The sequence below is a fragment of the Corvus moneduloides genome, chromosome 2 (genome assembly GCF_009650955.1).
Source record: "Corvus moneduloides isolate bCorMon1 chromosome 2, bCorMon1.pri, whole genome shotgun sequence".
Taxonomy (NCBI): domain Eukaryota; kingdom Metazoa; phylum Chordata; class Aves; order Passeriformes; family Corvidae; genus Corvus; species Corvus moneduloides.
Window position 1 is genome coordinate 117,472,095 of NC_045477.1, and position 15,937 is coordinate 117,488,031.

General features: G+C 38.1%; 1 protein-coding gene across 20 annotated transcripts in view; it reads left to right on the forward strand.

The window, feature by feature from the left end:
- Positions 1-15,937, forward strand: part of KDM6A (lysine demethylase 6A) — a 151,929-nt gene that overhangs the window by 116,230 nt on the left and 19,762 nt on the right. For all 20 annotated transcript variants that reach the window (XR_004238548.1, XR_004238551.1, XR_004238550.1 and 17 more), the window contains 2 exons: positions 13,641-13,770; positions 15,248-15,353. Coding sequence is in view for 7 of the 20 variants with exons in the window: in XM_032100976.1 (XP_031956867.1) it covers positions 13,641-13,770; positions 15,248-15,353 (236 nt within the window). In the remaining 13 variants the exon portion in view is untranslated. The remainder of the gene's footprint in view (positions 1-13,640; positions 13,771-15,247; positions 15,354-15,937) is intronic.

Sequence of the window (15,937 nt, forward strand, 5' to 3'; positions counted from 1 at the left end):
ATCATCTCTGGATGACCCTCGACCCTGTTTCGGGCCTGGTGTCTTCTTGCTATTTGTGCCTCCTCCTCACAGGCTTCTTTCTTTCCTCCTACTCATCATAATTTTGCAAGGTCCACTTCTGTATCAGAAGATTGTTAACAGAGATTTCCATGGGAAACATAATTTTAATGTAGGGAAAACAGAGTGGAAAAGTTGTGGAATCTTGTTGCAGATAATTTGAATCTAATGTACAGATTACCAGATGGCCAGAGTAGCTCTCTCTCTTCCTAAATAAAAATGGGTTTGAGTTAAAAGAAGCACAATAAATCAGATTTTTAAAAGCCTAAGTAATAGTTTTAAAATATTTGGAATATTGAAATATTTTATATAATATTTTTTTTTTATTTTTATATTTTTTTCATGAAACTGGCTACTGTAGAGAATTTAGTTGAAAAGTCTATTTTAAACTGGAAAAAAAAAATTTGACCACTGCATCTAATGGTGACATCAATATGGTTTTATTTCTAGCATTTATGTGACTGTTTTCTTAGAGAAGAAAGACTTCTAAAATGGGTACATGGTATCAGTAATGTCAGATAAATTTATTGTTTCAAAATGTGTATTCTTCTCATGGGGTTTAAGGCATAATTTCTGTAAGGAGTTTCAATAAGTCACCTACAAAAGGAAAATAAGTTGTTTGGACTTTTTTCTTTTATTCATTAACAAGTTGTCTCTTAAAGGCATAGTTTGTAGGTACTATACAAGTGCTTCTCTGTAGATAATGAACAACAACAGCAACAGTGTAGATGTTGAAAATGGTGAGTGCTAAAAAACGAAGTCGTGTTCAGTGCTGCTATTAAGCTCTTCCAAATCATTTTTTCTTGATAAGAGTAAGACAGATTTGGTCTGTCATTACAAATCAGCATTCTCATTGAAAAAGTGATAAATAATCACAGAACGTTGAGGTGGGAGGTCCAGGAAGGGACCTCTGGAGATCATCTCATCCATCCTCTCAACTCACAGCAGGGCCAAACAGAGCAGGTTGTTCAGGGCTGTGTCCACCCAGGTTTTGAATACTTCCAAGGATGGAAAGACCACAACCTGCCTGGACAAAGTTCTTCATGTTGAGTCACCCCTAAGGTAAAAAAAAATTTCTTTTCCTATGTACCAGTGCATGGGGTTATTCTTCCCCTGCTGCAGGACTTGGCATTTCCCTGTGCAGAATTCCCAGAGATTGCTGTTGGCCCATTTCTCCTGCCTGTTGGTGTCCCCCTGAGTGGTCACACAGCCATCTGGTGTATCAGCTTGTCCATCAGCTCTGTACCAGAGATGGCTTTTTTGTTAATGGTGGTTTCAGCATCTATAGCTCAAGCTCAGGAGTTGTTCAGGTGGGTGACTGTGTTAAAAGTACAGTTGTGCAGCAGGTTGTGAGTTTGTCATGTTGCAGTTCAGGTATTTTTGACTCTCAGGGGTTTAGGTCTTGGTCCATTTTATGTTCCAGTTGATTAATAGGTGTATTACTGTTGTTTTTTGTCTTTAGTCAGTAAGCTTGGATCATTTTAGATCAGCAGCAGAGTAGATTAAGGCAAAATATGAGGCTAGCCACTAGAAAACCTGGCAGTGATTACAGTGTGGTTGTGCAAATCACATGGTGTTTTTGCAGGTGCCTTCATCACTGGAAATGCAGAATGGCACAGTGTGTGGAAGGCTGGGTTGTAGTTGTTCAGATAACACCTCTTAGCAGTGACTTCTGGCAAAGATGTTTTACTCTAGGCTACATTGATGTTAGAAATGCAGCAGATTCAGCCCCCTCTGCAGTAGTCAGTGGCCTGTGGCAGAGGAGGGTGGTTGAACCCAGAGCACTAATAACTTAAACTGCTGCAGCTAAATCTGTCAGTGTTCATCTCTGGTGCACATGCTAGCAGGGAGCCTGTCAGGTAGTCATTAGCTTTGCAAATTCACATTTAGTGCTTGCTGCTCACAGCCTTCTCGATGTAAAATATCTCAAAAGTCCTCAGATTTTCTTGGTAGTCTTTGGAGAGATTTCACTGCTTTCTTAAATTTTTTTCGAAATCTAGGCAGTCTGGAAATTGAAATGACCATTTAGAGCACTGTAATTTCTGTAGGCATGCTTTACAGTTGTCACTGTGTGTGAAAATGTTACCTGAGATGCCTTTAAAGTTCACAGAAGTCTCTTTAATCATAAGCATATGGTTATTGAATGTTTTGGGCTATTCTCTGCTGTTTTCCATACTGAACTGTGTTTGCAGTTCTTTTAGTTGAAATGTTACCTGTTTTTTTCTCTGTTCTAATTCTTGTTGGAATTTTTATCACCTCGATATACTCCAAAACATTTTATTTAGGATATGTATTTGCTGTGTTTTATATAGCAAATGTGGTGGTTTTGAGCATTACTCTTTTTGATATTAAAAAAATAGTATAAAAGCATGTTTATATTATTCTACAAAAAAACCTGCACTTGTTACTGTGATGGAGAGCTCGTGGTTCGTAATGTTGTGGGATTTGATGACTAATACTGATCCATGATATAGCAGTCTGTCACTCTCTGTTACCAAGATAAATTTTGTAAAAGAGAGGAAAAAAAATCTTTAGGGAGCTTATTTTGTCATCTTTCAAATATTAAGTCTTATTGTAATGTTCATTTCCAAGTGACATTTCTACACATATTACATTCATAAAAATTAACAGCTTAACAGCTTTCTTTTTCTAATTGCAACCATGTATGTGTTCTTTCTAGTAAAAGTATGAAAATAGCTTCAGTGTATGGTGTTAGGATGAGTGCATTGCAAATAGGCATAATATAAACTCTTAGAAAGTTTTAAGTTTTTTGTAGAAGTTTAACTGATCTGTCTCCAAGATTGGCATGTAGCTTTCTTGAGAGAGTAATGGGAAGTGCTTCACTCTAGTGAAATGTTGCATTTTGATATGTTTAGTGTGCTGTTGTAGGAGAGATCTGCAGTTTGTGTTCGGTAGCAAAACATTTATCATTTTAGCTACAGAAGTCTAAGCCAGCAAGTCCTTGCGGTTGTGCTCTTTGATGGAGGTGTAGTATTCCTAGTGATACTTAATTTCCAAGATAAAGGGAGGGTCATAAAGGTGTTTCACTTGGCTTCTTACAGTTCGTATTTTTTCCCAGGCTCACATAATCATAATTTTTCAAGGGAGGTAAGCTAATACTTTGTCCCGTGTAGTTTGCAGACAGCTCAAAAGGTGTTAGATGTGCTTTTTTTTCTTTCTTTCGTACTGAGTAGAGATTGAGAGCTCCCTCTTCAGCCTGTCTGCACCTTCATTCAGCAAGACCGAGGACTTAGAAGCTGGATAATAAGGAAAGGTGGGCAGTGGGAAAAGTGGAGGAGAGACTTGGTTTTTTTAGCAACTCTGCGGTCAGGAAATGCATCAGTCTGGACTACTTTTACGGGTTTAGACAGAGGATTTCTTCTAGGCAAACAGTGCTTTCTGGAAACTGCATATGTCTGCTAATAATAAGAGATTCTGAGAAATACAGTAACTCACCTGCGCTAGAGCTGGTTACCTGTTATTTCCTACTAATAAAAATTATAACTCTCTATATAAACACTATATAATACATTAATAGTGGGGCTTTTTTCCCCACTGTTCTAATATGTCTGACAGTTTATATTCATAAAGTTGAATACAAGGATTTCCCAGCCTTTTACTGAGTAGCTGATGAGCCCTTGCTTTGTTTTAAGATGTTCAGGCATACACATGACAGCTCTGGAGCAGAATTTTGGGCAGAACATCCTTGTCAGGGGTGTTATGTGCATGAGTGACATAGAGCAACATGTCTGGGAAGGAGAATTTTAGAAGATAATCTGCTGAAAGACCTGCTAATTGGCCAAAAATCCCCATTTATACGTAGTAAAATGGAAGGTATTTGTATTCTAGTATATCAGATACTGTGAACTTCAGTACTGCATGTTGACCTTTATTTAACACAATGTAAGGTATTGCAAAAACAAAGAATTGGAAGTACTTCCCGTAGTACTGATTATATTTGGGTGTGCAGTCCCTGTAAGTGGTATCTTGTGGTTCAAATATGAATTTGTGACCAAAAGTGTTGATTTTTAGAGTTACTGTAAAAATTGCAGAAAAGCTACTCACAGTAGAAAATATTAAAATAATTGGGTTTTTTTCTTTAAAAAAAAAAATTAATAACCAAGCAACAACAAAGAGACTCTAAAACACAACAGAAAAAAAGACCAGACAAGACCCCAGCACCTGTGCTAGAATAAGCTTAATGCATGGGGAGAGGGGAGTTGTCCTGTAGAACTAGTTTTTATATATTGGAGCTACACTCCGTTGGGCCTTAAATGTATTCATGTGTGTCAGTTGTTACATACATACCCTTATTTTATTTGATCTGTTCAGAAAGACGTTCTGGCTTTATCTCCTGTGTGGATAATTATATTCTGTTATCTTCTGGCATATTCTTCTTGCTATCTGACAATAGCCACTTGATACAATCTGTTGCCCTGTTGCCTTGGTGGTATTCTCTAGGCGAAAATAGACATTTTGGCAGGTAGGAACAGGTGGCTATAACTTGGATTTTTTTATAGCTGGAGCACTAGATTAATCATTTTTATTTTCTTCCTCATTATTCTGCATTTGGCTCTGTTTACTATATGCTTACATCAAAACCAGGGTGTTTATATTCTTTGTAAGTCGCATTGAAGTCCTCAGATGTCTTTTTGTTAAATAATTTTGTTTTATTCAGATGCAAGTTTAAAAAAAGTCTTGTGTAAGAGGAGCCATTTTTTGCATCTTTCAGACCCTACAGGTTTATTTGTGCTTAGAGCACAAAAGACCTGGAATTAGTAGCAGTTTGGGATTAAGTAATGCACAAGAGTTGATTCACAAGGTAACTACAATTGACTTACTGCAGGAGAGTGAACTGCAAGATAATGAAGTTCCTCATTTCACAGGAGGGATTTTATCAGGAAGCAACGTGGTAATGCTCGACCAAAAAGTGGCCTGTTAATGTTCCAAGGGTTTTGTGCTTTAGCTTAAGAACAAAGGAGCATCAGTAATATGGAAATTTGGTGGGTTTTAAAGTGAAAGCAATTTATTAGAGCAGGCATTCAGAAGGCTTGAGTTACAATAAAATAAAATTAGAATTAGTTAGACAAAAATAAATGCTGGGAGACTGTCATTTTGCTTTATGTAAACAAATGTTGTCTTAATAAAAGCTGCTCAAGTGAAGCCATTAGGTGAAAGGAGATGCTTTGTGTCATAAAATGCAAAACACATGCCAAAGAGAAAGCTCAGTTTGATTCTTCTTTTATTACGTGTGAATAGGTTGTCTGCTCTGTAGAAACAGACTTGGTAAATGCTTTGTTTTGCCAAAGACTAAAGTGAGCACTTAAGTAGGGCAAGATAATTGCGGAGGCTGAAAAGTTTCTTTATATCCATCTTCCTTGGTGCGAATGTTGAGAAAATATTTAACAGAGCCCCATTCTGTTCGTGGGGTGAAATGAGGTTGTTGAGGAGGCTGAGAAGGGGTCAGACATAGGGTGCTGGCACAGCAACTGATACTTGTACAAGGAACTTCCCTTGAAGGGCCAGACAATGTCACTGAAAAGCCACAAGGAATTGAGAAATGCAGGGGCTGAGCTATTGACTCAGAGATGCAAATCTCATTAAGATGCTGTTCTGGAGAACAGTAGGGTGGCAAATGTGCTCATCTTGTTAAACTGCTGTTGGAGTATAGGGATAAAAGGGAATTGAGGTGGTGATTCTGGGAAGGGTAAGTTTCATTTGGTTAGTCTTCCCTACCAATAAAACTGGTTGCAACAGTAAATTTTAAGGTGGTTGTAAACCAACTAAACTATGTTTGGTAAACTGTTTACATAGTAAAGTAAATTTCTTTAAGTCTCTGAGCAAATTAACAGATAAAAGAGTGCACTATTAAATTAATTCTTTTTCCTGAGATTCCCAGAGAAAATCTCCTGTTAAGGTCATTTTGAAAAAAAACCAACAAAAACAAAACAACAAATAACCAACGCAACCCCAAATAATTTTTGAGCGTAAGTGAAAACCATGTAATTAAAAGAAGAAAATATGCTAAGAATAACTGCTCTAGGTTTGTTACTGGAAAAGCCGATTGTTAATACATGGGGAAAAAAAGAAGAGTGCTTGGTCTGGTTGTGTATCAGGTTTCCTTAAAGAGACTGTTATCAAAAGCTCTTTTCTGTGCTCTTAGAAATGTGAGTATCTTTTCCCTGTGAGCAATCTTTCTGAAAGGAGAATTAATGAAACATTATCACAAGACTTGAGATTTAACACTCGAGCTGTTTATTTCTACTGAAGTGAAACCAGCTAATTTCGCACTCAGTGTTTCAACTGGTGCATCTAATTAACATCCCTGAGTAGGGATAAAAATCCGGTATCCAGCTCAGTTAAGAGAGTCTACCAGTTGTCCTTTCTAAAACTGGTCTGTGGTCAGGTCATTCCTTTAAGCAGTGTAGAGAAGTTCCTGAGTTGATTTATTTCGTTTATCATAAGAGAAGTAAGAAATATCTTGGTTATTATTTTTTTTCCTCATTATTTATTAAAGTTTGTTCACAGTCTTGAAAGAACAGGCAAAGGTCTAAACAAAACTTAAGAGTAAGAGGTCCTCAGACAGTTCTGAAGAGCCCAGCTGGGTAACTGGGCAACTTCATGTCAGCTTGGAGTTGTCATTTTTATGGTGATACATGGAAAGACTCATTTGAAAACTCTAAAAGCATTTCTGAACTTGAAAGCTTTACCAGTTTGCCATAACTGGGGAAGGCAAATGAGAGGCATAGGTTTGACTGTAACGTGTATTACAAGGGGCCAATAAGGCCTTTTTATATTTCTTTTGCTTGGTGTTCAAAGAGGGAAAGTATAGAGCAATCCATTGAGAAAAGAAAGTGACAGGAGACCAGGAGACATGAGCTGCCTCTCAAGGGGCTGGGTAAAATGATAAAAATACAGGACAGCAAACAGAGAAATTATTTCATGGAAAGGGTGATAAGGCATGGAATGGGCTGCCCAGGGAGGTGGTGGGATCACTGTTCCTGGAGATGTTCAAGGAACAACTGGAGGTGGCATGTGGTGCCATGGTCAAGTTGACAAGGTGGTGTTTGGTCCCAGATTGGACTCAATGATCCCTAACGCTGTCCACATTATTATTTGTTGTCTTCCCTGATGGGGGAGATGTTCAGAGTTTTGCCAGGAGAAAAAAGAAGGCAAGTGGGACTTCATGCTTCTCAGGCTCCAGATAGGGGTTTATTAATTCTTACCTAAGGAGTACAAGCCGCTGGCATGGCCTAGACATAGCGCAGAGCAGAGAATGCAGCAAGAGGACAACTTACCAAGATTTCACAGCCTTTTTAAAGGTAAATTACCCAATGAAAACTTAAAACGAAAGATCTTTTCACTTTTTTACCAATGTCCAACAAGTTCCTAAATCACGTAGACAGGAACTGCGGAATTCTGTATCCAATCATCCCAAACTACTTCTACTGCAGAATATGGAGTAGTAGAAGAAGAAGAAGAAGGAGGTTTGGAGAACAACAATCCTCCATTTTGATGTTTTTTGCTTTTTCTGTATTTACTATGCAAATAGACCTAAAAACTCTAAATTTTTCACCCTGTGATAATCTCACATAGTATTTTATCACCTAATTCACACCATTGTAGATTCAAATTCCTTCCAGAGGCTAGGCACATTTTCCTGTGGACAAAGGCCAAAAACAGTACTGTTCAGGGGGTTAGAACCCTTCAAAACAGGCAGAGAAATATTCTCTGCATTCTGGGTTCCCACAATCCCAGAGGTCTTTTCCAGCCTTAATGATTTGTTGGTTCTGTGAAAGCGGTCTGGGCTAAACAGTCTGGAAAAGGGTCTGATAAATGGCCAGCATTTGCACAAGTGCAGTAAATCCATGTCCTGAGGAGGAGTGGGAAGGGCAGTGCAGAGGCTGAAGTGGGCAGACTTCTCCTTGCTCTGAGGGCTCTCTTGGAATCTGGAGCAGGAGAAATTTGGTCTGTCCTTACTGAAGGTGCTGTTCCTTGAGCCTGCTCTGGGAAGTCAGTGAATCCCTAGTTTGAGAACTTCATGGTCCACAGGAAAAGAACCTAAATCTATTTGAGGGGAAGTGCTTTGTGAAGGAAGGACCTGGATTAAATTTATGTTTTGTTCTTGAAAACAATGAAAGCAATTCTTGTTTTATTGGGAATTTTATCTACAAAGAAAGGATTTTTTTGGCTTCAAGACAGAATTGCTCAGTTGCTCTAAAGGCACGTTACATCCAGCAAGTGAACTTCACCACAGCAAAAATTTTAAGCATAAAATGTGAAATACTGTGATTTCACAAGCTAAACACTGCTTGGAGTAAGAGATTTTTTTTTGTTCAAAAGGCAAATACAGAAATCTGCAGATGGGAAGCAGAATTATCTGGGAGTAAAAAAGAAAAAACCAACATAGGAAAATATACAGTTCAGAGGGCAAGGCAAGTGTATGAAAAAGTCTGGTGCCACTTGTTGAAATGCTTTTCTTACGTAAGTCATTTATGTGATTCTGTTTGTCTTACAGCCTAAGAGCAAGGTGATTAGCAAATGAAATAGAGAGGAAAGATGTAAAAGTCATTAAGAAAAGGAAAAAAACCCGAACATTACTTCTTACATAACATGTAATTAACCTATGAAATTCACTGCCAACCTGTACTATTGAGGTCAAAACCAGAAGAGAATTTAAAAATAATTAGAAATACATTTACATAATGAGAAAATCCACAGTTCTATTGTAGGATTTTCTGTAGGTTTCATGAAAGATCTCTGGGAGTATTGCCAGCTAGTACCTGGTTGTGAAAGGCTGGGGTAGAGAATTGCATGATAAACAGGTTGTGTAATTATCTGGCATTGCTTGCATTTAAGCATAATGTAAGCTTGACTTGACTTCTTTCTATTCCCTTTGAGAGCTCCTCTCTTCATTCCCTGGCTACAGAAGGAGTTTGGGGAGGTGAACCTCGGGGTGTTGTGTGTAACCACCTCCTTCCCAGGGTGCTGGGGATTGACAGGCGTTTTTCTGTGGTTTTGTAATAACTCACAGTAATGATCGTATCTGCTAATTGTGAAGGGTGGGTATTTCTGGGTTGAACCAGGGCTGCATCAAGTAAGTGCTGTGCAGCCCAGTGCTTCAGCTGATCCCTCCTGCAGGCACATTTTGAAAAGTCTTGTTCCTTCCTCTTTGTAGATTAATTAATTGTGGTAGAATTGAGATACAGTATCAAATAAATGCACTATTCCTTGTATTCATTTTAAATGTGATTTTTATTGGGGGAAGAGAGGGTATTAATTTTGTTCCTCAGAATAACTATAATCTCTTGAGCAGTAAAACCTTGTTAATTCTTATACAACTAATCCTCAAATAATAATTCACTTAGACTGACTTCACAACAAAAATAACTGCTTAAGCACAAATGCTTGTAATTTACGCTGTTCCAACCTGTAAATTGTACCTAAAATACAAATGTATAGATAACTGGAAGTTGTTTAGGAACTTTTCATTATCATCAAAAAGTCATAATCTCCCAAAAAGGGCAAGTATTTTTAAAACTATTGAAGCTAAGAGTTCTAGAAAACACAGAAATTGTGTTTGGAACAGGAAAACCTGTAGACAAAAACGAAAAAGAAGAATCAAAAAAATAATGCCTGCACAGAAGTATTAACAGGCTCAATAGAAGCAACAGTGTTCAGTAAATATTTTTGTTCTGTGCTTGGGAAAAAGATAAAATGTTCACATCATGGGTTGTACTCTCTTTTCAAGGAGAAGGTTAAACAGCAGTTATACTTAAATTTGGCATTTTTAAGTCAGAGGCCCAGATAACATACATCCATGAACTCGGAAAGAGCGAGCCAGAGAACTGTTTATAATTCATACAGACTTTTTTTTTAATAGTTCTTGGAAAACAGGAAAAGTTCCAGAGGACTTGAGGAGCACGCTTCCTGAGAAATAGAGAGAAATAATTCTCTCAGTCTGACATAAGGCTTGAGTGAAATAATAAAAATATTGAGGTGATAAATAAATGTAAAGAATGATAATTAATTATAATTATTCTTGGTTCTTAGAAAATAAAGTTTATCCTGTTAACTTTAATATTTTTTGAGGTCGAGTTTTTATTATAAAACAGTTAAAATTGGTATAGCTGTGTAACACAGGCAGCTTTAAACCTTCCTGATACTTTTTCTTTTTGTCAGGTGGGGTGATGTAGAGTCAATCCATTACCTAAAAAGTGTCTGGTAACTGCCTGATAAGTTTTCTGTGGGTGACTGTTGAAACTCTGTCACACCTGGGCTTCTGGTGTTTAGGCAGAGAGGAAGTCCTTATCTAAGACTGAGGGCTGTAAACTGTCTTTTAGAAGCTGTGGGAATGTATCCTAGAAAGCAGTAAAATAGAATTAAAAGGGGTGTTTTAATGAATGTGATGTATTCTTATTCAAGAGATCCTATGACTACATGAAATAATCCCAAGCACACAGCACAAGAGGACATAGTCTTAAAATGCACCAGGGGAGGTTTAGGTTGGAAATTCGGAGGAATTTCTTCACAGAAAGTCTGATAAGACATTGGAAGGGGCTGTCCAGAGAGGTGGTGGAGTCCCCATCCCTGGAGGTGTTTAAGGATAGACTGGGCATGGCACTCAGTGTCAGTTTTCTGGTTGACAAGGTGGTTATTGGTCATAGGTTGGACTTGATGATCCCAGAGGTCTTTTCCAACTTAATTGATTCCGTGATTTTGTGACATTGAGGCACCAGTTTCATCCATAATGGCTGATGTTCTCCTAAGCACGGCAGTTCAAGTTTGGTCCTCAGGGTGAAGCACTTCAATGAGTTGTTGCTGTTTTCACCCCCAGAGGAGTTTGCTGTGGACTGAGTGCTGCAGCTGTGGCTCAGGACAGGCTGCATGTCACTGTGCACCCCTGTCCTTGCCTCTCTGAGCCTGACAGCTGCTCCTGCCTTCTCTTCCCACTCTGTGGGAATGAAGGGTGTTGTCCTTGCACAGTCCACAACAAGCCAGTTTGCTGTGGAAGTCAATTTAAGGGAATGAAGCTTGTCCTTCTCTTCATTCCTTCATCCCAGTGTTGTAGGTGATTGGTTATCCAGTTTCTTTTGGGGGTGTAAGTCAGGCTTGTTTTGTCTTGAGCAGAGCATTTGTTGCCCCATTTAGCCACTATGAAATCCTCTCAGAAAAACTGCATTCTTGAAACTGAGATCTGTGGGATTTTCAGCACAGTTGCTGTGGTCAGGAAGGGTCTTTCACTTTCCTTGCACTTCCTGTAGTTCTGTATTTCCAGAAGTGGAGAGGCTGGCAGTGGATACTCACACTGTGGTAGCAAATATTTTTAGTACTTCTGTAGTGTTTTTTATAATTTCTATTGCTCTGTTTGGCACACTAACAATTACAGAATTATTCTTTAATAGCTCTCTTGCCTTGTTATTAATAGTAAGATATTCTGATTCATAGTTAAAAAAAAAAAGATGATAGGAAAAAAAATGATGATAGAGTGAAGCTGGTCTGTTAAATACAACTTTAAATATTCTGCCCATCTGTTTCCTGTGCCACTTAAATTATGAATGTTTTGCTATCTCAGCTTTGCTTTTCTTTGTCCATTTTCCGCTCTTAAATTTCCACACAGGGTTTTGGTCGCTTAATAGGAAATTATAGCATGCAACTGGTAATATCAGCTTCAGGTGCTGGGTTTATGAGATCTCTCTGTTCATCTGATTTTTTTCCCTTGTACTGTCTGTTTCTTTCCCTTTCTCATCTCCCTTTTCAGACCTGTAGTTTAAGTGTACAGGCCTCTACTCTTAAGTGTACAGAAGTTTCTCCTCCCTCCATTGTCACCCTTCCCTGAAACCCCCATGTGCTTTGGCTTTACTGAGCTTTCACTGTAATTACCTTGCTGTGACTGCAGCAGCTCAAGTCATGCTAGTTCTGAGCAATGTCCCTTTTTCTTCATGTTCACTTTCTCTCATTTTCCTTGACTTAAAAATTTCCTGAGAACTGTTTATCAATGCAAACTGAATTTTGTCAAAATTCTCTCTTATTTTTAATACTGCACTTCCGTGTTTGTTTTATTTCTCAGTTTGGTAATGCAGAGGTTATAGTAACATCTGGTACTTCTGTTTAGAGTCTAGTTTCACTTGGCATAAATGATCTGAATCTCAGGTTCATTCAGCTGTAGTCAATAAATTTCTGTGCGGCGATGATTTTATATTGCCATATTATTTTTGGGTTCTTCTTTTGTTTGCTTTGTTGGCATTTTTTTGTGTATGTGGGGACAATGAAGCCTTTGCAGTAACTACATCAGACATTAAGCACTGGCCAGTGATTTTTTTGCCAAGTTGGATGATGAGTAATCAAAGCTTCTGCATCACTCTTTCACTTTCTTGGAAGTGAAATTATGGCATTGGACTCACCTAGCACAAGGAATAAGTTGTTTGATACTTTGACAGGTGTGCTTTTGGGGGTGTGAGCTGTTGGCTTGGTTTTTTTTGAAGTGTTTGTCATGTCAGTCTGATCTGATCTCAAGCCCTAAGTCCATCTTAGGGGTTGTGGTAGCTTGATTTGAAGCTGTGATCTCATGACCCAGTACCTGGCTGTACCATGTTTCTCAGTTATAGAAACAGTCTCTGTTGCTGGGAGTTTCATCTAATGTTAAGTCAGCTGTGTTTTCTGCTGAAGACTGTTATTATCAAAAAAACCTTTTAGGAACCAGTGAATTTTGTAAAGATATATGACTAAATTGTACATTAGAAACATCCTGTTTTGTGGGATGTAACAACAGTGAATCAAGTGAGTTTGGGAGAAGGATTTGAATAGTGTTTAGTTGGAAGAATTTTGAAGAAGTTGAGTCATTTTTAACAAGACTGTAAAGGATGGTTTTGTCAGTACTTTCCCAGTGATGGTGACTGGGTATTGACTACAGGCTAAGCTTTTCAGGTCACCATCATAGGAGAAACTACACATATGGGGTCCTGCACACCTGGAAATCTCCAGGGAGAGGCTGCAAATACAGGCAGAGAGGATCTCCCTGGAGTCACACGCCAAGGGTATTGACACTGCTACTCACTGGGGGTAGGGCCTCTCCCTTTATTGCTCCAAAAAATGGATTATGTGGCAGTGGCTCCTTCTGCTTCAAAATGTGTAAGGCAGGGAGGGGTAGGTGTGGTCCAGTTCAGTGTCTGTAGTGTAGCTGTAGTTGGTTTTCGTGACTCAGCAGGTTTTTGGCTGAGACATTGGCATTTTCTGACTTCTGCTCTGCTACCTCAGCTCCTGTGGAATGATCATCCACCTGCTAAGGTTCTTCTCCATTTCCAGTTGAAACATTCTTTTCCTGTTAAATTTTGTCAAATGTGTCATGTTGCTTTTATTTAAAATGACTGTGGTGATGTTGTAGATTCAGCAGGCAAAGTGGGAATAAGTTTGAATAATATCAAATTATACATGGAAAATTCTTGATTAAAACACACAGGCTTTATTTGCATCTTAAATTATGGTTTTTCCTTATACAACGTTATTTTGCATAAGAGATTACACTGATATGCATTTATTTTATTTGTCAAGTATTGACAGAGACAGCTCTTGTTTCCTTTTAGGAATCTGGGTAAAAATGGCTTATCTAACAGTAGTATTCTATTGGATAAATGCCCACCTCCACGACCACCGCCTCCACCGTACCCTCCCTTGCCAAAGGACAAGCTGAATCCACCTACACCTAGTATTTATGTAAGTAAATCTAATGGCAGAAGTGCATTGCTGCCTGTCTTTTGTAATTGTTTGGATATCTGAGTTACATAATGTAATTATTTTAAAGATGCACTGTTCATCGCTGAGTTCTAATTACGGTGCTCTCCAAATTGGTATATAAGCAGGAGAAATGCTAACCTTAAAGATAATTTTGTGACATAGCTTGCCTTTGAAAGTACTTGTAAATTAAGAATGTCAGTAAACAGAAGGAAAAATACTTTAGGTTTTTTTTAATGCTCAAAATGTTGGCAGAATAAGCAAAACAGTTCATTAGATACAATGCACAATATTTCAAAAATGCACGTACAATTTTTGCAAGTGGCGGCTTATGTATAAATGAGCAAGTAATTAAACTCTCACAACAGTCTGCTTCAAAACATAGTGAAGATAAATGAACAAAAGCTGAGGTGATGTTAAGAACAAAATGTCACCAGGAAAAGCCAGGGTTTAGTTGAGTACTATTTTCTCATGCAAGCATTGAAACTTCTGTTCTGAAAATAAAGTTTCATAATAGCTTTATTGAGTTAACTTCCTTAGTAATAAAAGAATAAATTACAGGATATCCACTTCCTTAATAGCAGAAGAATTAATTACAGTATGTTCATACAGGCAGTGTGAAAAGCTCAAGTTGGCTTTGGTCACCTCAGTTCAGGGACCAGAAGAGGCTGGCACTTGGGTCTGATGGTGCCCAAGAGGCTGCCTGAGAGCTGGGTTAGGCTGGATGCAATAGTGCTTCCAGCTGTTTTCCAGGCCTTGCACCTGAACTCATAGGCCTTAATAAAAGTCCATCCCAGCTTTGATGAGTCCTTGCAAGGCTGGAAAGTCACCACACTGCCCCAGACTGTGCAGATGTGCCACTGTTGGGGACTCTGTGCTGTGTTTTGTTTATTGCTGGAAATGCCTTCGGCACTCTAAAGGACTCATAGCAAGTAAAAAAAAAAATCAGGAGGGAGACTATAGCATAAAATTGAGGTTATAGGTGTAGAGAAGCATAAGAAAATCAAATCAACCTTTCTGGTTAACATGAGATATATCAGGAGAGTAGTCTTTTAATTATACTGTTTCTTGTATACATTATCTGTAAAATTAGCGCTTTTTTACTTCTGAAAAGAAACTGTACTGCTCTTCAGAGAATTCTGTAGATTTAGGCAATGTACAAGGCTACTGTCAGATAAAGAAATTAAGTACAGGAAATCTGAGTTGCAAAGCTGAAGCAACCTGGGAATAATTCATGCCAAGAAACAAATTACAGTAACAAAATAATTTCAGGAGTGAGCCCAGCATTTACCATAGAAAGAATTGTATGGTGTAGCTGTTCATTCCCCACTGTGCAGGGAAATGGAAAAAAATCCTGGTTTCTATCTGCTATTTCTCTTTTGTTTTACTATTCTTTCTTATTTTACAAATAAGGAATCTAGATTGATCTGACATCTAATATTCCGTTATAATTTTGCAGTTGGAAAATAAACGAGATGCTTTCTTTCCACCTTTACATCAATTTTGTACAAATCCAAACAACCCCGTTACTGTAATACGTGGCCTTGCTGGAGCGCTTAAATTAGGTAAATTTACCCTTTTTTTTTTTTTTTTCTTTTGGAGAGAAATGTATGTTTTTTAAAGAGACATCTCTCAGTTCTGACAAGTGGATATTTTATTTCTGTAATACTGTATTACCTGTATATTCCAAGTCGTTAGGGTAATTTGTCATTTCTCAGTTTGCTGCTGTTTCTAATCTTGGTCATGCCAAAAAAAACCCCCACCACAAATACAGCAGATTTTGTTGAGCACAGAGAGAAGCTGAGCTGTGGATATGGAAGTTTACAGCTAGATATTTTCCTATAAAAACTGGATGCATGTCTTTGTGTTTAGATCTAATGATCTGTAATTTGACAGTGCAACTTTTTCAAGTCTGTAGACAGATAAGCTATCACTACTGGTAGGAGACGTTATGTGATGGAAGTACATTCTTAAAACTCAGCTCTGAAAAATGCTTTCTTGGTAATAGATTTGAACAATGTTTGCAGATCTGTTTACCCAAGACATGCAAAATGTTTCTTGTAATATAGTCCATAGCTGCCAAGTTTTTTCTAATTTTCTACTGGATGTATGGAGAAAAGTTTTTTGGGTGTCAATAATTAACATTCAG